Below are 26,897 nucleotides of genomic sequence, written 5' to 3'. Positions count from 1 at the left end.
CAGGAAGTGAAACCAGATTGTATAGGAATAACAGAAACACGGTGGAAAACTAGGCATAACTGGAGTACAGGTATTGAAGGGTATGTGCTATTTAGGAAAGACAGAAATAAGGTTAAAAGTGGTGGAGTCGCATTGTATTTCAAAGATGAGGTAGATTGTAAAGAAATAAAAAGTGATGGAATGGAGAAGACAGAGTCTGTTTGGGCAAAAATCACATTGGGGAAGAAAACTATCAGATCCTTCTCTGGGATAGTGCTTGGGGTGTGTTATAGATCACCAGGATCCTATTTGGATATGGATAGAGACCTCTTTAATGTTTTTAATTAAGTAAATACTCATGGAAACTGCATAATCATGGGAGATTTCAAATTTCCAGATATAGACTGGAGAACAAGTGCCAGTAATAATAATAGAGCTCGGATTTTCCTAGATGTGATGATTGATGAATTCCTTCATCGAGTAGTTGCTGAACCAACAAAGGGGGATGCTATTTTAGATTTGGTTTTGGTGAGTAGCGAGGACCTCATAGATGAAATGGTTGTAGGAGACAACCTTGGCTCGAGTGATCATGAGCTAATTCAGTTCAAATTAAATGGAAGGATACACAAAAATAAATCTGAGACTAGAGTTTTTGATTTCAAAAGGGCTAACTTTAATAAATTACGGAAATTAGTTAGGGAAATTGATTGGACTAAAGAAATTATGGATCTTGAGGTGGAGGAGGCCTGGGATTATTTTAAGTTAAAGTTGCAGAAGCTGTCAGCCAAAAGAAGGCTGAGGGGGGACATGATTGCACTCTTTAAGTATATTAGAGAGATAAATACCAGGGAGGGAGAGGAATTATTTAAGCTTAATACCAATGTGGACACAAGAACAAATGGATATAAGCTGGCTAGCAAGAAATTTAGACTTGAGATTAGATGAGGGGTTCTAACCATTAGAGAGAGGATTGAGGTTCTGGAACGGCCATCCAAGGGAAGTAGTGGGGGCAAAAGATCTAGCTGGCTTCAAGATTAAAGTAGATAGGTTTATGAAGGGGATGGTTTGATGAGATGACATGATCTTGGTAACTAATTGACCGTTCATTATCAGTGGTAAATAGGTCACTGGAGGGATGATAGGAGTTACTATAGAGAATTTTCTGTGTGTCTGGCTGGTGAGTCTTGCCCACATGCTCAGGGTTTAGCTGATCGCCATATTTGGGGTCAGGAAGGAATTTTCCTCCAGGGTAGATTGGCAGATGCCCTGGAGGTTTTTTGCCTTCCTCTGTAGCATGGGATACAGATCACAGCTGGAGGATTCTCTGCATCTTGGGGTCTTCAAACTATTTGAAGGCTTCAATATCTGAGATATAGGTGAGAGGATTATTCTAGGAGGGGGTGGGTGAGATTCTGTGGCCTGCATTGTGCAGAGGGTCAGACTAGATGATCATAATGGTCCCTTCTGACCTTAAAGTCTGTGAGTCTGTGGGGTCCTGGTAGATTTATCTCCAGAAGCTTTACGTTTTCTGCCTTTATTGAGGGGGGTGGGGACCGACACTAAAATCACCCTCAAATCTCTGTCTCTATATTCAGAGTTCTCCGTTTGGACCCTAACTTTGATGTATTTGATATTTGGGGTTGGCACCAGATCTTTTATTTGGTCAGCGTCAACTCTTTTATTGCCGCTATCTTCTTTGCACTGGTACTCAATGTCACTTTCTTCCAGATCAATCACTGGATGATGTTGGTTTATCCACTTAGCAGGATCCTCAAGGTATCCCATGAAATCTTCATGAATTGTTTAGTAGATGGAGCTTTATTCTAGTTTTTACAATACACATCCTAGTGGATAATGATGAGCACACCAAACATCTGCTCAATATAGGAGATTGTCCTAAGAGAACAGACAGGTACTGTGGCAATCTTTTAAAGGTGATTAACTCATCACAGGATGGACAAGTACAGATGGCCACAAGCTCTGTTACTATTATGTTAAGAAGCCCTGAACAGGAGTGAATTTACAGGGAGTCTAGCTGTCAATTTTTAGTGCAGATGAGTAGATATCACAGCAATTGTAAGTCAAGGTCAGAAGAGCTGACAGTTTTCAGTACATTTGTAGAAGGTTTAACAAAAACTAAGAACAAATGAAGATTGCCAACCTTACTTTTTCTGCTCCAGGAAAATTAATTTCCTTCCACATTGCTGATGAGCTGTTCAATGAGAGGCTGTATAAAATGTTCTGTCGGAATTTGTTAGAAAGGAAGGGGAGACAGAAAAAATACCACTAAAACAAAACACAAACCCACTCAACTAGAGAAGGCTCACCCGATTACCAAGAACCTATGTAAAACCAACTAATAATAATTCTGTGGACAGATCATAAAGAACAAAAGACTGATCCAGAGGATTCTCTGGACAGCTACAATAAACACTAAAGCTTTTAAAGGTGGAAGAAATTTAGGGTTACCATATTTGAACGTTCAAAAAAGAGGACACTCCTGAGGGGGAGTGTATCTCTATCAGTATCTACCAACTCCCGTTGTATTAATGTGTGTATAATAATAATAATATAAACACAGATATGCTCCCTCTCAGGAGTGTCCTCTTTTTTAAAAATTCAAATATGGTAACCGTAAATTTATGAACCACAATACAGTTAACAGCTGGGCTTGAAGACATGTCACATTTTGCCTTTGAGGATCAATGAAATTCCTCCAGCAACTCTATTTAAATGGACTCTGACAGAATGAAGTTTATATTGCGAAGCTGAGTTGTCAGAGTGAAAGGAGCTATGAAAAAAGTCTTTTACTGGCAGACAAGATCTGTTTGCACAGGTTGCCAGACTAATGGCATACAATTTAGGACAAATATCACAAATCTCCATTTGTTCCCTCTGCTTGCTTTTATAATTTATTAATTTGACTGGGTAACAACTTTGAATACAAACACTGTAAAATAAAGTTAACTAAATTCTCAACTGAAGACAAAAGATTTGGTGACAATGGTACCTGCTGAGTGGGAGAGGGAGTTCTTGTTTTTTGTAACATTTCCTTCAGTAAAATAGTACAGGCAGTCCCCGGGTTACATGGATCCGACTTACATCAGATCCCTACTTACAAACGGGGTGAGGCAACCCCGCACTAGTTGCTTCCCCCCAGCAGACCAGGGAGACACGAAGCTAGCACCCCCCCCCCCCAGCAGACCAGGGAGACAAGGAGCGGCTTTTCTCAGCAGACACCTCAGCTTGAGAATAAAGGACTGAGGGAAGTGAGGTGTGGGAGAATAAAACCGAGCTCTGGAGAAATGTTTGGCTAGAGTTTCCCCTATAATATGTACCAGTTCCGACTTACATACAAATTCAACTTAAGAACAAACCTACAGTCCCTATCTTGTACGTAACATTATTGCAAGACTTCTACAAATGGGGAAGAAAAGCAATACTGAGATCAGCAGAAGAGTATCCACTTCTTCAGTACAACATTAATACTATACGCTATCTTGAGAAACCAGTGACTAGATTTAAAGGCACAAAATAATACACTGAAATGGTAAGGCTCATTTTAGTTAAAAGCTTCATTCTAACTAGCTGAAGTATCGGGTTGACAGTAGACAGGAAGGTAGTATAATTTATGCAAAAACTTTAAAAATCCATTATCAATAAGAAATTACCACTGTTCCTTTGGAAAACTGAAAATTATAGATATGTAGAGCTAGAAGGTACATGTCAAGAAGTTATCTATTCTATTACCCTGTTATAAGGCAGGACCCCGGATACCCAGACCATCCCTGACAGATGTTTGTCCAACCTGAAATACCAACAATGAGGATTCCAAACCACAGTTTCCCTTGGTAACCTATTCCAGTTCTTAACTATCCTTAAAAATTAGAAAGTTTTCCCCACAACAGGAGCCGCTGCTGGGAGGAGCCAGCTTAAAAGCCTCTATCAGAAGCAACAGCATGGGGGGATTGCGGGGAGGGAAAGCAACTGTGAAGCAGCCTCTCGCCATGGGCAGAGGCTGCTCTAGCAGCAGCACCGTACATGGTGACCCAGGCTGGCCACAGGCAGAGAACCAATACCACAGGAGTCCCAGCTCTGTCCCGGCTTAAATTGGCCAGAGACCTAGCCCTGCTGTGGCGCTGTCTGCACACACCCAGCTCCTACTACATTTAAACTGCAAAGCCACAGCAGGGGTAGCTCCTGGATCAGCTCTGGGACACAGTGCCTTCCCTTATCAATTGTATAGTTGATACAAATTGTATTGATTACATGATTTGTCAGTTACCTGGTTCTTAATACCCTTAGTCAAATGCTCTTTAAATTATGTACCAAGTGCAAGAAAGGACTTTAATGTAGTCCCACTAGATAGCAACAACCCTTAGAATAGCTGAGAGAAATATGAACACTTAAGACAAACTGTTTACAACAAACCATGATACCCTTTGCTCCATAACTATTATACTGTTTACCTCAGAAAACTTTAATTTTGCAGAACTTTGTTTATTTAATTATGCAAATAGGAAATATCGTCCCCCAAATAGTTAGTTTTTTGGATAATTCTTCTCAAATAGGTTGGATGTAATGCTAGCCCAGTTTCTCACCATTAAATGGACTTACCTTGGGAAGAGCCCTCCTCTTCATCATCCAAGGTGAGATCAATGACAGCTCCTGAGTCACTGCCTGTGACCTTTCCACTCTGAAAGACAAAACTCCCACATTTTGCAAAGGCAACTAACTCCATGGAAGACAGGAGATAAAGAGGTATTAACTGAAAAAATGAGTAAAAAGGGACTCAGAGATGAAGCTCGGTGATTGGAAAGGGACTAACAATATTAGTGGAAGGAGGCTGAGGAGGAGCTGAAAACGGAATGAATAGCATGTAACACTAATGTTTTACAATTTTGTAAGATGTAATAGAGAGATATTATAGGGTACTGATATTTTATAAATGTATTATTATTATTTAGCCACCTTTCATATAAGAATCTCAATTTTTAAAGACAAAATACAGGTTGAACTCTCTAGTCCAGTATCCTTGAGATCTGGCCAGTGCTGAATCAGTGAATTTGCTGAACCACAAGAGGTCAATATTGTTTAATAGCATTACCAATATTTGCATTGCTTACTAGGCTCTTAGAAGACATTTAGGGGTAAATCAGAGCTAAAGAACATCAGAGAACACTAAGAACCAGAACTGGTAGCTATAACCGAAGTTTATGAGACCACGGGAAACTTGGCCACATCCATGATAAGTGGACACCTGGCTAACTAAAATCATGACAGACAATGGATATTGCTGAACCAGAAAGTGCTGGACTAGAGAGGTTCAACCTGTACACAGCAGACTGTGCTTTCCTCAGTTATTCTATAAAACATCAGTGTTGTTACAAGAAAACAAAAACAACAAGAGAGTGGCTTTAACAATCAGAGAAACGCATTAACCAACTTGAAGTCAACTGCCCAGAGTATATGCCTATAATGAAACTGACTTTATACTGTAAAAGTAAAGGCAAATACCGCTTTGGGATCTATACATTTACTGGGCATATTAAAAAATCCTTGATGATTAAAATTTTCCAATTGCATCTAGCCTTCTGAAATAATTTCATTAATATAATTATAGCCACAGGTTATGTTGGAGTAACATACAGATGGAGTAATTTGGAAGCACTCTTTTAAAGCTTGTGAACAAAAGCAGCTTTTGAGCTTTTGAAGGCTCAGTGTTGCAACAACCTAAAACATTATCCTCCAGAGAGAGATTTTCCTTAAAAGTAAACTAGTTTTCTGCAAAAAAGTTGTCAACAAAATCTGAATGCATGTGCTCCTTTAAGCTGTTCAAACTTGCTAGACAGTCTACTCTCCACCCATGCACTTACTTGAGAGGGTAGGAAACGGATGAGGAGAAAAGAATGTGTATTTCAGGGTTTCTGCATACATTCTCTGGAGAAGGTATTAATAATGTCATCTCCTGCTTTCATAAGCCTATTGCAAAGTTTGGGAACTTTCTTGTTGGTGGGGGTGGTGAACAGATGCTATGCAAGAGTCCACCAACGGCTGCAGATTCAACAACCTTAATGACTCTTCAAATCCTTGGGGTAAACAAATGGGTTGAAAATAAAAGTAACAATCCCACAGAAAAATTAATGTGATGAAATGGTATAGAATAGGGTCTTCTCATTAGGTTAGTTCAAATGCCTATGTCAGTCCTAGAAGATGGAAGATGTGCAGTGCTGTCAAATGACAGTGGATCCGAAGAGCCATGGCATTAGAAGTTATCTCTATGACAAACTAATTATCCCTCCTTTGATATTCAAGAGAGCACCCAGAAGGGAGACACACTGAGGGGGACAGAATGGTGTCAGAGCTCTCTTTCTGGATATTCTGAATCCCAAGTGAAGGAGTCATCAAACACTAGGACATTTGAAATGAGAGTGGCTGATATTGATGACCTCTTCGTAAGTATTCCAAACAGGAACTCAACTGGATTTTGCTGTCTCTGAAGGATGCTGCTGCCAGTGCTAAGATCTTTATGAATATCCTACATGAGGCAAGATCAAAATTAAGAGAAGTTTTACTGAAAATGGCTCTGCTTAAGGGCAAAATTAGATTACTCTGATGGAATTCTAGATTTTCTACGTCTTTTTAACTTGACAAGAAATTCCCTTTAACAACTGTGCTAAACAGAATAGTTTCTATTTTTTTTTTTTTTTTTTTAGTTTTCAGACTCAGTCAGAAGTGATCTCCTTCAACAAGAAAATACAGATTCCCTAGGACAGAGGTGGGGAAGCTCAGGCCTGTGGGCCAGATGTAGCCCCGGGCTTACCTGGATTCAGCCCCCAAGGCTCAGCGCCCCCTCCAGCACTGGGAAGCCTGCACTGGCACTCCAGCTCCCGCCCCCCCCCAAGAGGCCAGAGCACACAAAATCTACTAGACCGGGCCCCCTCTATGCTCTGGTGTGTGAGGGGAAAGTCTTTCTCCTCAGTTGGAGGCCATGTCAGTGAGGGGTGTTTTCTGCTGGTTTTTTTTTCCTTGTCACTTGTATGCGGCCCCCGACTGATTTTTCTATGGGTCAGTGGGTTCCCAAAAAAGGTTCCCTACCCCTATCCTAGGGGATCCTCCAAAGGAGGAGAGGAACTAACTCCAAATGGTATTAGAGGCCTGCCTAACTTGTATCAGCCAGTTAATAGGGCTACAAGTTACGTGATCTTGGAAGTTGATTGTGGAAAATCTAATTAGTGACTCACAAAAGAACAATCAAGTCCAAAATGAATTAGCCAATGAAGGGAACAATGTCTTGAGATCAGCCATGTCTCTTCCAATGTCTTGTACAGGCAATCTCCCCAAAAGGGAAGGCCCATACAATGGAGTGTAGATGCAAGACTGATTGTCCTTAAATCAAAACTAGTGATTAATTCAATGGTGGCTGCGCCAGGGCTGTAACTATGTCTTTTAAGAATCATAAAAATTAGTTGGAAAAGACAATGAAGTCTAGCTTAACATCCTACTGAGCTTCTGTGTTCTTGCAGAAGGAGAGGTTACTCACCTCTGCATTAACTGGAGGTTGAGATGGTTGTCCCCGTGGGTGCTCCACCTTAGGTGCTTCAGTGCCGCTGAGCCCAGGACGGAGATCTTTTACAGCAGTACCCATGGCCAGCCGCACATGCAGGGAGCTGGTGTGTGTTGCATACAGGCTACTATGCATGCGTGACCGGCTCCCCCCACCCCACTCTTCAGTTCCTTCTCTGCCCTGGAGATACTGTATCTCGAAGCAGAGGGGAGGAGAGAGGGTGATGGAGCACCCACGGGGACAACTATCTCGAAGAACTCTAGTTACTGCAGAGGTGAGTAACGTCTCCTCCTCCTTTGAGGACTATCCCCATGGGTGCGCCACTTTAGGTGAGTATAAAGCAGTGTTCAGCTTCGGATGCTGAGACTGAGAAGCCATGAGGATTGTGTGGCCAAAGTTTGTGTCTGCGCCTGTGAAAGTCTACAGTGCGTAATGTTGTGTGAAGGTATGTATTGAGGCCCATGCTGCGGCTCTGCAAATGTTCTCAGTTGATTCTCCTCATAGGAATGCCATGGTGGCTGCCATTGCACGTGTCGAGTGTGTCCGTACAGCTAGTGGTAACTCCTTTTGGGCTATGGCATATGCTAGCTTGATGCAGCCATATATCCACTTTAATAGTCTCTGATTTGATATGGGCAGCCCCTGTGACCTGTCAGTCAAAAAGACAAAGAGCCATGGAGTTTTCTTAAAAGGCTTTGTGTGTTGTAAGTAAAAGGCTAGTACCCTGCAGACATCCAGGATATGGAGAGTTGCTTCCTTGTTGTCGTTGTGTGGCTTGGGGAAGAAGACAGGTAAGTGTATCGGTTCGTTACAGTGAAACTCGATAAGTACTTTGGGGAGGAATTTGGGGTGGGTTCTAAGCACAACCGTATCCTTGTGAAATATAGTGTAAGGTGGGTCAGCCATCAAAGCTGCTATTTCGCCTACCCATCTGGCAGAGGTGATTGCTACCAGGAATGCCACTTTCATAGAAAGATGTAGGAGTGAGCAGGTGGCAAGTAGCTAGAAAAGTTTGCCATGAGCACTTTCAGTACCAGATTCAGGTTCCACGCTGGGGTTGGGATCCTTGTGTAGGGAAAATAGATTTTGTAGGTACCGCATAAATCGTTTGATTGATGGATGCGTGAAAACTGAATGTGCTTGGATAGGGGCATGTAAAGCACAGATAGATGCCAAGTGCACTTTGATGGTATTAAGGGAGAGGCCTGTGGTATCTAGTTCTAATAGGTATTTCAAAATGTGAGATTCATCTGAGAGCTGTGCACCAGGCCTGGAACCTCTTCCATTTTTGCATATATGTCGTCTGAAGTTGGCATGGACACACTGCATCGGTTCTGTGAATGTCCGTTCTGATGGGAGTAAGCCAGCAAGCATCCACGCTCGCAGATGTAATTTGTGGATGTGTGGATGAGGAATTCAACCGTTTTGCTGAGTGATCAGCATACGTACTGGCAGAAAACGATATGGTGGCAATACATTCATTTGTAACAGGTAAGGATACCATGTTTGTCCAGGCCAGTTGGGTGTTACAAGTATCAGTCTGACCTTCGCTTGTCTGATTTTGAGGATCACTTTCTGTATCAGGGGGAAGGGAAGGAACGCGTATGCTAAGCGTTCCATTCTATACTGAAAGTGTCCCCCCAGAGAGTCCGGACCTATTCCTGTTCTGGAGCAGTAGCTTGGGTATTGGGAACTGCTGCTGGTTGCAAAGAGGTCCAGTGCTGGAAAGCCCCACTTCTTGAAGAGGTGATTGAGGACTGTTTTGTTCATTTCCCATTCGTGATTCTGGGGAAACTGTCTGCTTAATCTGTCTGCTAATATGTTGTCTTTGCCTGTTAGGTATGTGGCTGTCAGCTGTATGTTCCGTGGAATGCACCATTCCCAGAGGCTCCTGGCATAATTGGTAAAGCGCGCTCCTCCCTATCTGTTGATGTAGTACATCGTTGAGATATTGTCTGTGAGTATGTGTACTGTTTTGCCTCAAATGATGGGGAGAAAATGGAGGCATGCATTCCTTACTGCCCTTAGTTCCAGTACATTTATGTGTAGTCTGGTCTTGATCAGAGTCCATTGTCCCTGTACGTGTTCGTGGTTCAGATGTGCTCCCCAACGAGGAGTGAGACATCTGTGGTATCACAGATGGAGAAGGCCGCTGAAAAGATACTCCTGCACACACGTTGTCATGTACCATCCACCATGTAAGAGAGGTATTTATGTGGCTGGGCATGATTAAATTTTTGCTCAGGGGTGAATGTGAGGTCGATATATTGTGTGGAACCACAGCTGTAGTAGTCTCATTCGTAGCCTGGCATATTGGACCATGAAGGCGGCAGCGGACATGTGCCCCAGTATTTGCATACAAGATCGTGGGGTTATGCTTGGGCATGACTGTGCTGTCTGTATGAGTTGTCTGAGAGACAACCATCTGTTGTGAGGTAGGAATGCCCTGGCTTTTGTGCAGTCCAGGAGCACCCCTATAAACTCCAAAGTCTGTGAGGGGGGAAAATATGCACTTTGCCGCATTGAGCATCAGGCCCAGTTTGCCAAGGAGGGCTGTGGCAGTGGAGACGGCCTGCCGTGTTTCTTGTTGAGTGGGCCCTATTGTGAAGCGAAGAAATCTTCTGTGTGATGGGTGAATTGCAATATGAAAATATGTATCATGGAGGTTGAAGGTAGACATCCATGCTCCTTTCTCTAGGGTAGGTATAACTGTAGCCAGGGTAACCATCTGGAAGCACTGGTATTGGATATATCGATTGAGTTTTCATAAGTCTAGTATCGGTCTCCATCCCCGATTTTCTGATCGTGAGAAAATAATGGGAGTAAAAGCCCCTTCCCCTGTGCTGTTTGGGGACCTCCACTATGATTCCTATTGCCGTGAGGCGTTCCGCCTCTTGTAAGAGTAAGGTCTTGTGAAAGGGGTCCCTGAGGAGGGATGGGTTAGGGGGGTGGGAAGGAGGAATGGATGTAAAGAGGATGCAGTAACTGTTTATGATTTCCAACACCCACTTGGTGGTGGTTATGTCCTGCCAAGATGGATAAAAATTGGCTAGTCTATTGCCAAATAATAGAGATGGCTTTATTTGCTGCCCTAGAGATTCGGGTGATATCAGACCATCGACCAGACCTTGAAATTTGCTGCCTGGCTGTCATGGATTCTTGGTTAGATCACTGGTCTGACAGTTGCCTGTGCCTGTTACCAAATTCTCTTTGTTGCTGGTTGAAGGCTGTAGGTCTATAACTTTGTTGAAAAGACCTATTCTGCTTTCTTCTCATTACAGGAACTTGGATTCCTAATGTTCTGAGGGTAGCTCTGGACTCCTTCAGGGTATGGAGAGACGTGTTTGTGTTGTCTGTAGACAGCTTTGCACCTTCAAACAGGAGGTCCTCTACAGTGTTCTCGACCTCTCTCGGGAATCCTGACTGTTGCAGCCACTACGCCCTTCTCATGATTATGGCAAAGGCAAGGGATCTAGATGCGGTGTCCGTGGATTTGAGCGCGGCTTGATGTGCTGTGCGCACGATAAGCGTACCCTCTTCCACATTTGCTTTAAATTATTCTAATTTTGTATGTGGAATGTCCTCAACAAAAGTAGACATCTGATCAAAAATGCGAGGAGTATATTTCGCTAATAGGGCTGTGTAGTTGGCTGTTCTCATCTGCAGGTTTGTGGAGGAATAAGCCTTTTTCCCCATCATGTCCAGTCCTTTCCAGTCTCGGTCATTGGGGGCTAGGCGCAAGTTTTGTTGTCTGCCCCTTTGAGTGACTGCGTCTACTACCAGCGAGTTTGGCGCTGGGTGGGAGAAAAGGAACTCTGCCCCTTTGGGAGCTACATGGTATTTTTTGTCTGACCTCTTATGCACCGGTGGGATTGTGGCTGGGGTGGTCCATATCACTTTTGCTGGGTCCATTAGTGCCTCATTCATTGTGATGGCAAGCTTTGAATATAGAGATGCCTGTAGGATATTCGTGAGCTTGGGCCGGGATTGGGGAGCATCTGAGAGAGTGATGTCTAATGTCTCTACCACCCTCTTGAATAGTTCCTGAAACGCTTTAGCATCATCACCCCCTGTGGGTGTTGAGCCTGCTAGTGTGTCCTCAGGGCCCCTATCATTGGCTTGCTCTAGTAGTGAGGAGGGAAAATTGCCTTCCTCGTCGGTGGTGAATCCCTCCTGATCGTCTGAATCCAAGATGTAACGTGAGATTTGTAGGGTGAGTCTGTGCCTGGATTGTCACTGATTGAGGCTGCAGCTGCATGTCTCGTTGCTGTCTATAGAGAGCCCAGGGTCCCAGTTTGGCTAGTTAGGCACAGCTGGCGGTGGGATGCAGTACGAAGGGTGCTTTTGTGGGATATCTGGTCAAGGTTTGCATTGGGAGAGAGTAGGTATTTTAGTATATGCTCACTGGTGGCTAAACTGAGTGGAGTAGCCATAAATGTGCTCCGTAGGCTCTGTGGGGTCCCGTCTCTGCCAAAGAGAGGTGTACCCGGGACAGAGTGCCCGGCAGCAGAGACGTAGTGAATTGCGGTAGCAAGGGAGGGAAGGCAAACACTGACATGTGTGAGGCTTGCGGCATTTACATGTCAGAGTGCTTCCTTCACTCGGCTTTAGGTAACATCTGGCGTGGAGCCAGCTGAGGGAGATTGTCAGCACTTGACACCAAGGGCTGAGGCGGCTTATTTCGCGCCTCCCTTGTGAGGTCTGAGCGGGTGTTTGGCACCGACGTGGAGGCTCTCTCTCGAACCTCCATTGCTGTTGAGGTTGAAGTGCAGGGGGATGTTTCTTCCCCTGGCTTTTCTCTCTGCCAATGGCTTTCGCCTTGTGCTTGTCCACAGCCTTTTTTGTGATTGGCTGGGAGGGCACGGCAACCGCAACTGACCGCTTTCTGAGAGGCGAGCCAGTGCCTGAGGGAGAGTGAGCCCGTTTGTTGGGGCTATTTGTCCCTTTGGGCTCGACCTGGAGGGATCCAATATCTCCGACCCCATACCTGGTGATACATGACGGGCTGGGGTGGAGTGCGCCTGTCTGCAAGAAAAGCTCTCATTTTTCTCCATGGTGAGGAGTTATGTCCGGAGCGCTCTTGCTCTCTTGGAGCAGTTTGTCAGTTGCTGACAGTGAGGGCTGCTTTTCGTGAAACAAAGCTGCCCTAAACAGCAGAGGTACTTGTCATGTCTGTCACACACAGAAAAGGCTGCTTTACAAATGGAGTAGCATTTGAGATCAGGCGAGTCAGGCATATCGGGTGAGACTCTGGAGGAAAGATCATTTAGGGAAAGCAGCTCGCTGCCGCTTTTCTTTCAGTTGTCCGGGTTTTTTTTCTTTCTTCTAAACGATCTAAACATAAACTACTTAACACTGACTAAACTTAAGTGGCTAACTGCTAAGGTAACTATTTACAGAGTAGATAAGATAAGACTGTGAGGGACACTGCTAGAGCTGCCACCGAAACTGGTGGTGGTAGAGAAGGAACTGAGGAGCGGGATGAGAGGGGGTGGGTGGGCCGGTCACGCATGTGCATTAGCCTGTATACAACACACACCGGCTCCCTGAGCGTGCGGCCGGCCACGGGTACTGCTGTAAAAGATCTCCGTCATGGGCTCAGTGGTGCTGAAGCATCTAAGGTAGAGCACCCACAGGGACAGTCCTCAAAGAAGAACTCTTGAATCTAGAGAAAAGAACACAAAAATAAAAGGAGGCCTGGAAGTGAGATGTTTAAGAATCAATTCATACTATTTCCTTGGGGGTGAACTGAAATTTTCTGTCACCAGGATCTAAGGGAGAAAGAAATATTAACCTCCAATGGAATAGAAGACATTTTTCGCAGATTGAGTGGCTACCTAGCCAATTCTTGGGAAAGTGATCACATGCTCCCAGTGACAGAGGATGTGAAGGAGACTGCAGTACTTGCCATAGGCCTATAGGCTAGATAACATAAGAACTCTGATTACATCTAATCTCTGCCTTCCACAGTCAAGTTGCATACATTCATAGATTCCAAGACTGGAAGACACCACTGGTCATCTAGTCTGAGCTTCTGTATAAACACGGGCTATCAAATTTCCTCCAAAATAATTCCTAGAGCATATCTAGAAATCGAAGTTCTTGCGGAAGGAAGAATCTTTTATCTGAGTTTCCTGTGGGAAAAATTCTTACTACCTTTTCCCTACTCCTTGAAAATCCATGCCTCCACTTTCAACTGAAGACTATTTTTACAAAAGCCTGAGAGGAATATTGCTCTGCAACTCCTTTAAGTAGAATGGGAGAGGAATCTGTGGATGTGTCTGCTGTCTGGCTGGTTGCTCCATCAGAAGCCAAACGCAGCTGCCTGAAATGGAAGCTGACATTAAGAGAGTCAAGAACAGGAGATGGTGCATACCGATAATGGAGCTGGATGAAGAGAAAAGCACTATTGGAAAATGGTGATTAGTCCCCTTCCACCTTACAAATCTGAACAGAAGGAAGTCCACTGGTCCAGTTTGCCATGTGAACAGGAACATAAACAAAATGCTTTATTTTTTTTAAAGGCATGTGTGTCTAGAGATCATTCTTTATCTAAGACCATGAAACAGATTTGCTTGTTTCTATCCCCTCTTGGAACTAGGCCTTCACTTTTCAGCTGCTACATAAAGGTTGCCCTAATTCAGTGGAAGTTTGGTCATCTGTAAAAGAGGGGGGTGAGACTGATGGCTTCCTTAAGTTGACAAAAAGTCAACTTTTTTGTCTCCCTCCTCCCCCGGAAATGTGCCCTTAGTAGCCTGTGTAACTTGGTGTTTTATGAAATAATGGCATCACAAACTCTCTCGGCATGTTATCCATGGACTAACCAAGCTCCTCTAATGTAAGAGTTTTTTCTCCTTCCACCTGTTAAAAGGAAGCTATATAATAGTTTTAAGCTACACAATTAACTTTCACCAAGACACAACAACGTTTAAGTGACGAAAGTTACCAGAGAGAGGGGAAGATTACTAAGGTGCTTGGCACACAAAGAATAGTGTTGTCAGAAAATGAAGCTTAAGTCCCTCTTGGGTTTTTATGATGAAGGGTTTAGAGCCACTATTTCTGAATTTTAAAAATCATGAAGATAAGGGCTTAGATAGAAAAGATACAGATGGCCATGCACCATGTAAAAAAGTGAACAAATCTGGAAAAAAAAACACACAAACAGCTCCTATCTTGAATCCTACTGTAAAAGTAGCACTGATGTTTATACCACCTTCATGCAAAAAAAGCAGAAATTAACTACTAAAACTTCCATTCATTAACAATATCCCTTAATGTTCATTGGGCACATGTTTATATTTGGTTTTGGATATCAACCTGGTAATTGTGCATTATGAGAAGTTTGTATGTTGAATTTCTATACTTATTTCTGCAATAGCATCCCTCCTGAAGAGGGTGAAAGAAAATTAACTTCATTGTTGTTTACTATTGTGGTTGTTTTCATACCAACACCAGTAAATTTTTTCCAGAGTTTCTTTTCAAAATAAATTATTTCCCACTAATTTTTATGGAGAACCGTGAAAAATACTCTGTTTTGAAACTTAATGTCAAAGGTTAATACTTACCAGAGAGAGGGGAGAAGATGAGACAGTAAAAATGATGGGCAAGGAAAGAATAAACAGGCAATAGATGGGTAAGAGAAAGAAAGTAAGGGATGAAGAAAAACCAACAACAGAGAAAAAGAAGCAATAGACAAGAACCAGCAGCAACCTCCACCAATCCTGGAAGCAATATACAATGCTTCACAATACCACTTCATGTCCCTGTAGTGTTGTTTATTCTACCCAAAATACATGGCCAATGGGAAAGAACCAAGTACCCAATAGGCACGGCTTTTCTAAGATTCAAGTCTCTTCTAGAAAACTAATTTCTTAAGCAGTGACAAGTTAATCAAAACTCCCCTCCAGAGCATTCTTATATCTGTAATTTAGTATGCACACCTACAACACTGTAAAAATAATCTCAAACACTGGTCTTTTGCTCAATTTGCTTCAGATAAAATGTGATTAAGTTATCACCTGCTTTCCCCAGTTCTATCTCAGCAATTCTTTCTAAGAAGAAAGAACTGCAGCACTGAATAATCTGAAAAACTGTCACACTGATCGGTGAGACAAGCCTTGGAAAGAAAGTGTCTCTCATCAGGAAGAAGGTGCTGAGCAAAGCAAGTACAAAGCACTTTTTTTTTGCCTGAAGGCAGGTAATATATGAATAAGGAGATATAAGTTGAGACATCCTATAACCAGCAGAACACAGAAGACAAAGAAACATACTACACATTTTAAGAAGAGCAACTCTTGGTGAAATTAAAATGGCTGAAACCAAAGTATTTGCTTTGACCAACTAGTTAAAATCTATAGTACTAGTAGGGACACCATAATATTTAACTGCAAGATGCTGCCTTCATTTGGGAAGATGTCACCATGCAGATTTGCAATAAAAATCTAGGTGCACCCTATTAATACTTCAAAACTAGGTAAAAGGTCTGAAAGCAAGTAACTATGTCCAAGTAGCTGTCTCATAGCCTAATGAAAAGCAACCTCAGATGCTTTATAGTAATGGCATAGTTCTTTACGATTTCTGAAGTCATTCTACTTGGAGTCTGAAGACACCAGAGTGACTTATCACACTGAATTCCACAGCTAAAATTTTCAAACTTGGAACATTTTGTTTTTCATGATCCCTGTAAAGCACACTAAAAAGAAAGATATAGCATCTGAGCTTGGAACCCAGAAGCCTTTCAGACTACTTCTGAGATATACAAATCTAATACTAGTTTTCAATTTAACAAGTAGCAATTCCATTTCTATGAGAAATTTTAAAATACAAGGAATGAGAAATTTAAGACCAAAAGAAGTTAAAGAGGCTAATGGTCTGCTCAAGACACCTATAATTCTGAGAATCAGCTTAAGGAAAGATAGTAGCCGGTATATCAGACAATATATGCCAATTAATATTACATCAATGAATAGAACTCTGGGAAAGGAACATTTTGGATACTGCAGCTAAACACAGAAAATATATATGGACTTTTCTTTATCACTGTAAAATCTTAATTTTTATTGAAAGGAAAACATTTTGGAGAAAGTTAACAGGAATTTTTCCTTATTTGTAAATCCCTATATATAATTGTAAAAGCTGTTTTGGTATTATATAACACCATGGTTCAGCTGATCTCACAGAAATAAGAATGCATGATTATTTATGTAATGCCACCTACTTTATGCAAAGAAACAATTTAAAAAAAAGAAAAATTCAATATACAAAACTGAAAATTCATTCCAGCCTACTAAAAATACAGATTCTGAAGGCTGTGTGTGTGGCAAGTCCAGAGAACTCAGAACATTTTAAATTTATATTACAACAGTTTCTACAGCAACAAAACTGAAATGAATTCAGAGCTCTGAAACAGAGAAATCTGTGCAGCATCACATTACAATCATACAAGATGCACCAAGGCATTATAGAATAGCAAAAGCACAATTAACATTTTATGTGGGGAGTTAAAACTGGGAATACTCTACTTATCTAGTGCGGTTTGGAGCCTGACACTCTCTCTTTAATCATCCGTGTGTGAAATTACAAATTTTGAACACACACTAAGAAGTGGATGGAAAGTAATAAGTGAAACATTTTTCAGTATATTCTAGCCACATAGCTTACTTCAGAATTAGATGAATATGGTCACTTAATAGTTATGAGCTCCAAAGCAATTATGTTCTTTCCTTTCTCCAAAGGGTATTCCAGCCTTGTGAAACTATTATGAAAATTTACCAAGCCAGGCACTATACCTACTTGCCTGTCTTTACTAAGATGATGAAAATGACAATAATGAAAAAGCTAAGTTTACCTGCTTTTTACTCCAAGCAAGTAGTTTCACTGGGCTGAAATATACATTTTAACATTGTGTGGGCATACACATACATTCAAAATGCAAGTACTGCCAACAGACATTTTCTTTGGCATGGGATTGTTTGTTCCCCTCGCCCTCATTCAGAAAGGCTTATTACATCCTTTGAAACAAGAACAAAGCAAGTCTGAACATACACTCAAAAAAAAGGGACCAGCAGAGTAACCAGTTTTAATATACCCCTATTTATTATATACCCTTTAATTTCTTTACTCAAATGTAAAGTGGCTCTATTTTCAGAGGTATTTTTACGTAAGTATATGGGGAAAAAAAGATTAAACATAAAAATTACAAGCGGCTAAAAGTAAGATCCTTTGAAAGGCCAATTCTAATTTTAAGCGCAAGATCTTGAGAGAAAAGCAACTGAGAGAGCACTTTGTACATTTCTCATTCTGTTGTTATGGCTTTGTATTTTTAAATGTCATAACTAAAAGGGTATATAAAAACAAATTTGTGCACACACAAACATCTCTACTGTTCATTGCTTTTATAAGGTGAAACATTTACTTTGCTCCCTTCAAAACCCACCCAAAAGAGGTTACCATCACAGACAGGCTAACATGAAATAGGGAAGATCCCAATGTTACAATTGGTGAGAAAATATATATTTTTTAATGAAGGTTTAAAGCCATGGCTACAAATAAACTGTATTAAGCTATCTGTAGCTAATGAAATGGCACAAATCAGTTGACCTGGTTATTTTAACACTTAGCTGAATTTTCTAATACCACCTCAGCTCTATAAGCAGTAGTAAATTTTGCTTGCTGTTGAAGATGGTTGTTAGTGACTGGGAAGTGGCAGTAGTTTTCCTATCATAATTAGAGTATCAGGGAAAGGAGCACCATTTTAAAAGTTGGGAGGTTTTGGAGATTTGCTTCATCTAGAAGCACTGCATATTGTTGAATTGGGTAACTCAAATAGTAATGGGATGCCAATCCATGTTAATACAGTTCTGTACTATCCTAAAATCTAAGTCTGTGTCTCTCCTTTGGAGCTTACAGCGACACAGCAGTACCACTACAGCTGTGCCACTGTAAGGTATCCTGTGTAGCTGCTCTTTGCTGGCAGGAGAGAGCTCTCCTATATGCATAATTAAACCACCCCCACCCCAGCAAGCAGCATTAGCTATATGGCAGGAAAGCCTCTCATGATGACAAAGTGCTGTCCACACCAGTACTTTTGCCAGTGAAACTTATGTTTTCTTCTACATCCCTCAGTGCCAAACATTTTATTGACAAAAGCAGTAGTGTATACAAAGCTTAAGGCTTGGATTCAGAATTAGCCTCAAGTAGAAGTTCCATCTTATAGATGAGAAACAACCGAACCTTAGCAGCACAAATATACCTTCAATGTTGGAGATGTAAAAAACAGTGTCCTGTTTTACATTCATAATATATACATGTTTATTTTCAGTAAAAGAAAACATGAAATTCAAGGAAACATTTTAATAATTGTTTCAACAATATAAAATTTTATATCAATAGCTGCTTATAAATTTTTAAAGCTGAAGTGTCCACTCTGATCACATTGTTTCCCCAGTAGATTCTGCATTCATTAAGTTTGTCACACATTTTGTGGGAGGGGAAAAGAAAGTTAAGTGTATTTTATTTATCAACAATTTACCAAGTCAATTTAGATTTGTTAATAAAGTGGCCTCAATGAAGCTCTATTAACTAAACACGTGAGAAAATGTTGGAAACAATGGGAAGTGGGCTATTGATCATGTTAGCTGAAAAGATAAATTGCACAGAAAAGGAATGTACACAAAAGGATTTTATTTATTCTGTGAGAAGATAAAGTGTAGCCCATATTAGGGGAAGGGCAGAGAAGGAGCTATTTAACTGACAAAGATTTAACAATAGTTTGTACCCATCTGTGACTGTGTTAAGATTTCAACCCAGCCATTGTTAGTTTATGTCTTTCATTAATATACTAAAAAGCAATATATTCTCTCTTCATGTCATAGAATCATAAGAGTAATAGAACTGGAAGGGACCTTGAGAGACCATTAAGTCCAGCCCCCTGTCCTTATAGCCCTGTATTTATATGTAGTATATATTGCATACACTATGTATAAATCAGGTATCTAAATTAGGATTATTAATAAAAAATACTTCAAATATTATAACAAAGATTTTCAATATCTTTCTCCATGGATCCATTTACATATTAAAGTTTATATTAAGTCCCATGTTTTCAAAATTATACTTCCAAGTCCTGAGGCACTGGTAGGAACATGATCAAAGGGGCAGTGACCAGACAGTACAAGAAAGAAAAAAATTAAGATAATTTTAAAAGACTATAAAAATAACCTCATTAAACTTTCCTCTCCTTTCCTTGCGCTTTTGGGGGAAGGGGAGATGTTGGGAGGATAGAAAAGAACCAGATTAGCTGCAAAACTGAAGATCCACGGATCAATTGCTCCTCAATGGCAGACCTATCTTTTATTTAATAGTGTGCAATTCTTCAGGGTAAAATAGATATGACAGATAAAAAACAGAGTAACACTAAGACTATTTGAACCATGGCTCTCTGACATTTGACTTTTGGGACAACTAAGTTTCTAGGGTGATGGTTTGTGTAAGAGAAAAAGTCCATGCAATGAGGAAAATGGATTTTCTGGATCCCATATACTGTAGATTAGGTGGGAATGAATTAATTTCATAGCAGTAAAAAGCATTAAAAAAAATCTCAGCACGTTGCGAGGAGCTGCGCTGACATCATAAGCACAACTGGAGTTTATGGCTCTCCCTTCAGGTGGGAAATTACTGCTGCCAAACACCATTTGCAGAAAGGACAAAACAACGAAGCTCTTTCTGACAAAGGCCTCGATGACTCCTAGCATCAAGATTTTTGCACAAAAGTGGGATTAAAACTAAACTGTCTGTGTTTATCAGAATGAGGACACAGTCATTTCTCTCACTGATTTGGGAGCTTCTACTAACAATCACTATGCCATGAGAAATGGATGGTAATTCCAAAAAATGGCAGACACCCTTCCAAAAATTGAGCTCCGTATAGCAAGTGAGTGCTATATGCTCTCCAACTAGCATGAAGCTTTTCAGCTTCTCAGTACCCACACAATCACAGAAACTAAGGGAGCAGTAGCAAATTATTTTAAAATGAAATGTCATATTAGATGGTTTAAAATGAATTTTAAATGCTGATAAGAGTATCAGATGGACAGGTCTGAGGACTGAAATTCTGTCTTTATAACAGATGGATTTAGGGATGTTAGCGTGTAGTCATTTGCACGACTGACCACTAAACCTGGGCTTATCGGTAAATCCTAATGACTATATGCACACACACCTTTGCCTCTGTATCAGAGGCAGCAAGGCAGTGGGGAGGCAAGAGCCAGTGTCCATAGGGAGCCAGTTTTTAAGCCAGTAGCATCTCTCTTCACATACAAGCTCTGCAGAGCCACCTGTCCTTTCTTGCTGCCTCCCAGAGGCAACAAAATAGGGAAGGGGGAGGAAAGGGGGAAGAGACCGTAGTGGCTCCCTGTGCATACCAGCTCCATGGAGCCACCCTGCCCCCTCATGCTACTGCCCTCTTAAAGCCATCTCCCCACGAGCACTGGCTCTGCTTCCACCTGCCCCCTCATGTGTAAATGCTGAAAAATTCAGCCATTACATGTTTACAAAAATAAACATTTGCTAACACCCTTAGGTGGATTTCAGGCACTTAACCACTGCCCTCAAATATATCTCATCCATGACTAAAGAACAGAAACACCATATACAGAGGGAAAAAGGTAGGTTCAGTCTTCATATCTTTTTCTTTGGTCCCTCTGCTGATACCACCTGTAAGGAGGCCAATCAGCATAAAAAATGTTGAGGGCTTCTGTGATGTGGATACAGGTATCTCAAAGAATTGGACCAAAACCAACTAGCTCTCATATAATAAAGATTTTTGCTTATTGCTGAATGTGGTCCTATATGAACTGTCAACAGAAATAAAATACTCTATATATCTATTACATATCATGAGCCATCATCCTGCTCACCTCCCTCAGCTTTTGTGAAAGAAAAACAAAACTCTGATAGTACCCATTTAATTTCTAATGGGGTAGAAGGCTGTTTAAGCTAACAAAGATCTGAATGTATTAAAATGTATACCAAATTTTAGCAACAAACCACCTTCAAACAAGACACACACTTCTGTTGCAACCAGAAACAGTGTTTTCCACTTCTAAAATTTTTCCCACACAGGAAAAGATAAAAATCTAGCCATGCTGCAATCAACAGTTTCAAACTCACAGGAGTCAAATTAATGTTGACAATATGGCACAAATAGATACTGGCAATAAAAAAAGTTTCAGATATTGACCATTTAAAAGCTACTCAAAAATCTTCCCCACCAGAGTAAGAGATGGGGAGAGTTGTTGCAACAAGAGTCCAATTAAACTTTATATCAACTATAATCAAATAGCTTTACCCCAAGGAGTGAAACCATTAGCCTTGCAGTATGTCTTTACAGTTAGTCACACAACATGCAATAAAACCAGAATATGGCATGTAAGTAAATATGATCACAATAAGCAGCAACGGGGACAAAGGAAGATTTTTATGGCAACAGAACTGTTTCTGTTGGATATTGCTCATACTGAAAGTAAACAGTTGTTTTCTTTAACTTCTTTACGTAAGTCACAGCACAGAACTACCTGAGATTATAAGGATGAGAACGTTTCTTTTCTTTTTTTATATAAAGGGTAGTGTGAAAAATGCTATGCATTTATTTTCATACTTGGGCAAACTTGGGACAAGAGCTTTTTAGAGGCAAAAATTCAGCTTGCCAGTCTATCAAAGCCATGACTTTTATGAATTCCCTAATTCAGGGCTTTAAATTTACTCTAATTTGTTAGCATTCCTCTGCCTTGGAATAGGCTATTGAACGATTCCATTAAATTATGAAAGCTTAGGTTGTCCCTCAATTTTCAGTTTTCCCAATTTGCAGGTACTAGAAATGACTGCTTTCCTTCACACTCTAGCTTGATTTGCTTCATCCTACAGTAAAATCACAATACTGGGTTTATAACAATGTGTTTCTACAGCAGTCACTAATGCTCTGGTTCTCAATCTGTGGCCCAGCCAGCCCATAGCTGTGGCCCATGTGACATCCTCAGGGCCATACAGGCATCATTATATATTGTGTGGATGTGGTCCACATAACACACACAGTGTTGCAAATGAGGCCCACAATGGTAAACAGGGTTAGAACTACTCCACTAACGTCATAAATCTGACACTATGGTACGTGAGTGGCAGACTACTGGTCAGCAGTCATTTAAAACGACTTCATTTTAATAATAAGCAAAAGGGGACCCATCATGAAAACGGCAAATGGAACAAACATAATACTTAAAATGTAAATAGTGCTTCTAATCTTTAAAATACTTTTCAAACAAATTAATCCTTAACATGCCCCAAGAAAAAATGGAGATTAATAGAAGCATTTTATAGGCAGGGAGATTAAGTAACTTGCCCAAGGCCACAAAGGGAGTCACTGTTAAGAGTCAGGATCAGAACTAGAGGTTTCTAGCACCTAAGTCTTCTGTTCAAGGCCTCGAGAGAAGTCTTCTCTGCCAAAGAAAAGTTCTTTTTGTGAGTTAAGAGTTAATAGTAGTTAAGCTACTAACTAACTTCAGGGGTTATTTATAGTACCCTTCATTACACTATGTAAGAACTTCCTTGGTAAATTAGATCAGGATACTAAAGTTCTTAGGGACCTTAAGCTAAGTGCACATGCACACACCCCCTCCCCCAGGGGACAAACCAAATTTGAATTTTAGCTTAAGAAAAAACAGTTTCAAATACTACATTTCCCCCTCTTCCTATGACTTCCCACTATTTGTTGTGATTTTACAATCAAATTTTCATATTAAAATATCTTACTCTCTCCTTTTAGACATTAACATGTGCAACTGATTGACTAAACATAAATATTAAAAAGTAAAAAAAAATTCTTAGCCTTCATTTATCATAATCTTAGGTATTACATGAAATTATAGGTAAAATAAATTCAAACAGGATCTTTACTTTGCCAATATCATTTCAAGAAAATTCATGGAAAAGGACAATAAGAGGTACTGAAGTTATTGTGCTATCTTCTCTTGGATGGTGGATTTAAAATTAATTTCTCCCATTCCTTTCAATTCCTACTTTTCTGTAGCAGCATTTAACTTTTTCTAATGCATTCACTTGACAGGTGCTAAACTTGTAGCTTGTAAGAAACCTTTTTTGTGAACTGTAATGATAGGATCAACTTGCTACAACCAGGAAGTAATTAATATACTACATCTATGGGGGGCACTACTGTATAAATCATTTTTAAGATAGGTTGAGAAGAACAAGACCCTGACAATTCCTCTTGGTGAAGAATCTGATGGAAGATTACATTGCACAGATTCATGTACATTAAGGAGATACCTTCTTGGCCAGGGATAACAGAAAATGGGATGGAGATATATACAAATAGTTAAGACATGAACACACATGCTAACAGGCATCATGTCAGCTCTATCTGCCTTTCACAGGGCCAGTCTATTTCTTTTACAGTTGCTACAATATTATTTTCCCTGCTCCATGTACCAGGCTATACATTTTGATATCACCTATGAAGTGACTTTGGGGACCAGAGTGATTAAGAAATTTTCCTTTACCTAGAACGATGAAAGCAGAAGGAGAAATTGTAAAAGTGCAAAATAAACAGGATTCAAAACTCTTCTTCGGATATGTACTAGTATGTGACAGTATATGATGCTGATTTTAGCTTATTTCTAAATTCACTATGAAACCCGTTCTTGTTCTAATAAGGATTAAGTCAATTTGGATAGAAAGAGGACGAACAAGCATCTGCTTGTGTCTTAGTGCATGTATAAATACCTGTAGTGTATCTGTGCCTACTCATCTTAATTATCAGTATTCTCCTGTTGGTAAAAGTCTACATCACAGCCAGCAGGCCCAAGATAACATAAAAACAAACACATACTCTTGACAAGTGCAAGATAATAAAGCAGCACTTAAATGAAGAGCTATACCATCTTCAGTATGTGGAAATCAATTCCACCCATTCATTATTTAAAGGCTTTGATCACCATTGTCCCAGCTGCTGTAGGTGGTCAGGTAGAGACCAAGTCAATGCTCTTTCAAAATTTCTGTTCCACAGCTCACTTCAGGGGGGACAAGCAGGATACTTCTTGCTGAAGTAAGCAGTAAGAAATTTCCTCAAGTGCAAAATAAATTAAATCAACTGGAGAACTTTCCCTTTTTCTATCTTAGCAATGAATCTCAACTGATTGCTTTTTATAGGTGTGTCAAGTCATTGGTTCTTGTTTTATCACACGGTTTATAAACACAGGTTCACTACAACATCCTTGAAGATCACCAGTAGTTAAAGTCATACTGGCAATGTCCTTGGGAAGAAGCACCTTTGAAGAGTTATGTTTCAAAATCATGTGACTTTCAGAACTCAGAGCCATGTGTTCCCCAGGGACTAAAGTCACATTAGTGCTGGGTGTCACATAATTGGTGGAAGATGCAATCAATTTTTTTGGAAGTAAAGATATTTTATTTTGTTCTAAAATGACATCTTTTGTGGAAGAAGTGGAGGCACCAAATACTGGCTTTTCTACCACTTTATTTGGAATATTGTTACAGAGATAATCTGGGGTGTTACTCTCCATTATATCTGTCCAGGCCCTGTAGCAAATTTCTGCAGCTCCCCAGTAATGTCTAATAGCCGACTCAGAGTGATGGCCTGTCACTGCCATGATCTCTCTGGGCCCCAGTCCTGCTTCACATAACAACTGGATGGTAGTAGTTCTGAGAGAATGATTTGTATATCGCTGGGACAGCCTGGCTGCCACACTTAACCTAGGCATCATTGTACCCAAATAGTTCACTCCCATAGGTTCCCGTTTGTACCAAACAGACTGCCCTCGCATTTGCTCTGTCGTTAGTTTTAACGGATGCAAGTAAAAGGCAGGGGGCTCAGGTGGCAACTTAGACAAATAAAGCTCCAAGGAAAAAACAGGACAGTTTGGGTCTCCGGGCATATCGTACATTTTACCCATTTTATGTGGATCTTCCATATTTCTCCCTTTGCCGGGATATCTAAACATAGCATACCGTCGCCCATTCTTGTCTCTCTCAACAACAAAGGCATCTGGAGCCAAGTCTCTTAGGATTTCCCTCCCTCGCTTGGCAAAATGCAATTGCAAATCAAACCACACTTTGTTGACCAGTGCCAGAGGATTATGTAATCCAAGTACACCAGATAGCTTAATCTTTTGCAAGTCCTCAGCTGTTAAGGGAGGGTGGTGATGAGTTTCATCCTTCCCCTGCATGTGCAACATCTTCAACACACTCATAAACACGATGTTAGCACCGGAAAACTCTTTGTCCTTCATTAGACAAATCTGACGATTATAAGGTGGCATTCTGAGATGCCGGTTCAAGCCAGCACGCATGGACTTATAACTTGCCACACTGTAGGTATTTCCATCATGGTTCCTTACTGTGTGATAAAACTCTCTTAAAATATCATTGAGTTCAGTTACAGGCACCAATTCAAAGCTACGATCCTTGCCATTTTTAGCCAGCCACTGCTTTAGTAGGTTAGCAGCCCAGCCAGTCTGCTTGTGGGTGTTTTTGATGCTCTTGGCATCCTCTTCCTCCTCTTCCAAGCCAAACAAGACATCCTCACGGAAGTTAAAATTCATCTGTGTTGCTTCTACTGGTTCTTTACTGTCTGATGAAGTCTCTTCCCGTTTCAACTGGTTTTCGAAACAACTGATCAAAGTTGTACCATCACATATGCCACAGGTATACGGCACACTGGGAACTACTTTTTGTTCTGAGAGCTGTGAAGTGCGGAGTAATACATAATATTTTGGATTTTACATAACAAAAAGCAGGTGGCATTAACTGGATTTTTAAAAACTGAAATGGCATGTCTTAATATCATACCTCTCTAGCCACATTTTTTTTAAATTAGATCATTAGTAACCATGGCATTACCCATGCTTTAATTCAATCTATCGAAAGAACTCTTAAAACAAATTACAAAAAGCTAAAAGGTGGAAAGCGTAATGCCTTTTGCTTTCAAGCTACATACCTACCAATTAGATGGACCACTATCAACAGCAACAGAGGTTGTTTCTGTAAAATCTTTGCCGGGTTTCAGATTTTGCCAAATATAAAACTTTTAAAAATAATGATGTTACTCTGACATTGACTAAAATTTTAATCCATAAATCAGTAACTTTTTCTGTATTTCAAATAATATTTATTATATATCTATCACATTTTTGTAGCTATAATCCACAGGTATATATGAAAATTAATTTATCATTTTCAGAAACAAATATGAATACATCATTCTAATTGGCAGTGACTGATTATTCTAAAATATTTAACAACTATGCAAAATCACTATTGC

General features: G+C 40.6%; 1 protein-coding gene across 13 annotated transcripts in view; it reads right to left on the bottom strand.

Moving 5' to 3' along the window:
• The window catches only part of ATF7IP (activating transcription factor 7 interacting protein), a 170,038-nt gene that overhangs the window by 32,392 nt on the left and 110,749 nt on the right, over positions 1 to 26,897 (bottom strand). For 9 of the 13 annotated variants that reach the window (XM_075935155.2, XM_075935151.2, XM_075935167.2 and 6 more), the window contains one exon: positions 6,969 to 26,319. In XM_075935155.2, coding sequence (XP_075791270.1) covers positions 24,772 to 26,319 — 1,548 coding nt within the window. In that variant the 3' untranslated portion in view covers positions 6,969 to 24,771. Of the gene's footprint in view, positions 1 to 4,596; positions 4,676 to 6,968; positions 26,320 to 26,897 lie in introns of those variants that run through there. The other 4 variants (XM_075935202.2, XM_075935194.2, XM_014575834.4 and 1 more) reach the window with 2 other exon arrangements.

Source organism: Pelodiscus sinensis, chromosome 1, assembly GCF_052426305.1.
Source record: "Pelodiscus sinensis isolate ZL-2025 chromosome 1, ASM5242630v1, whole genome shotgun sequence".
NCBI lineage: Eukaryota > Metazoa > Chordata > Testudines > Trionychidae > Pelodiscus > Pelodiscus sinensis.
The sequence above is the reverse complement of the archived record's forward strand: the minus strand, read 5'-3'. Positions and strand labels throughout refer to the sequence as shown.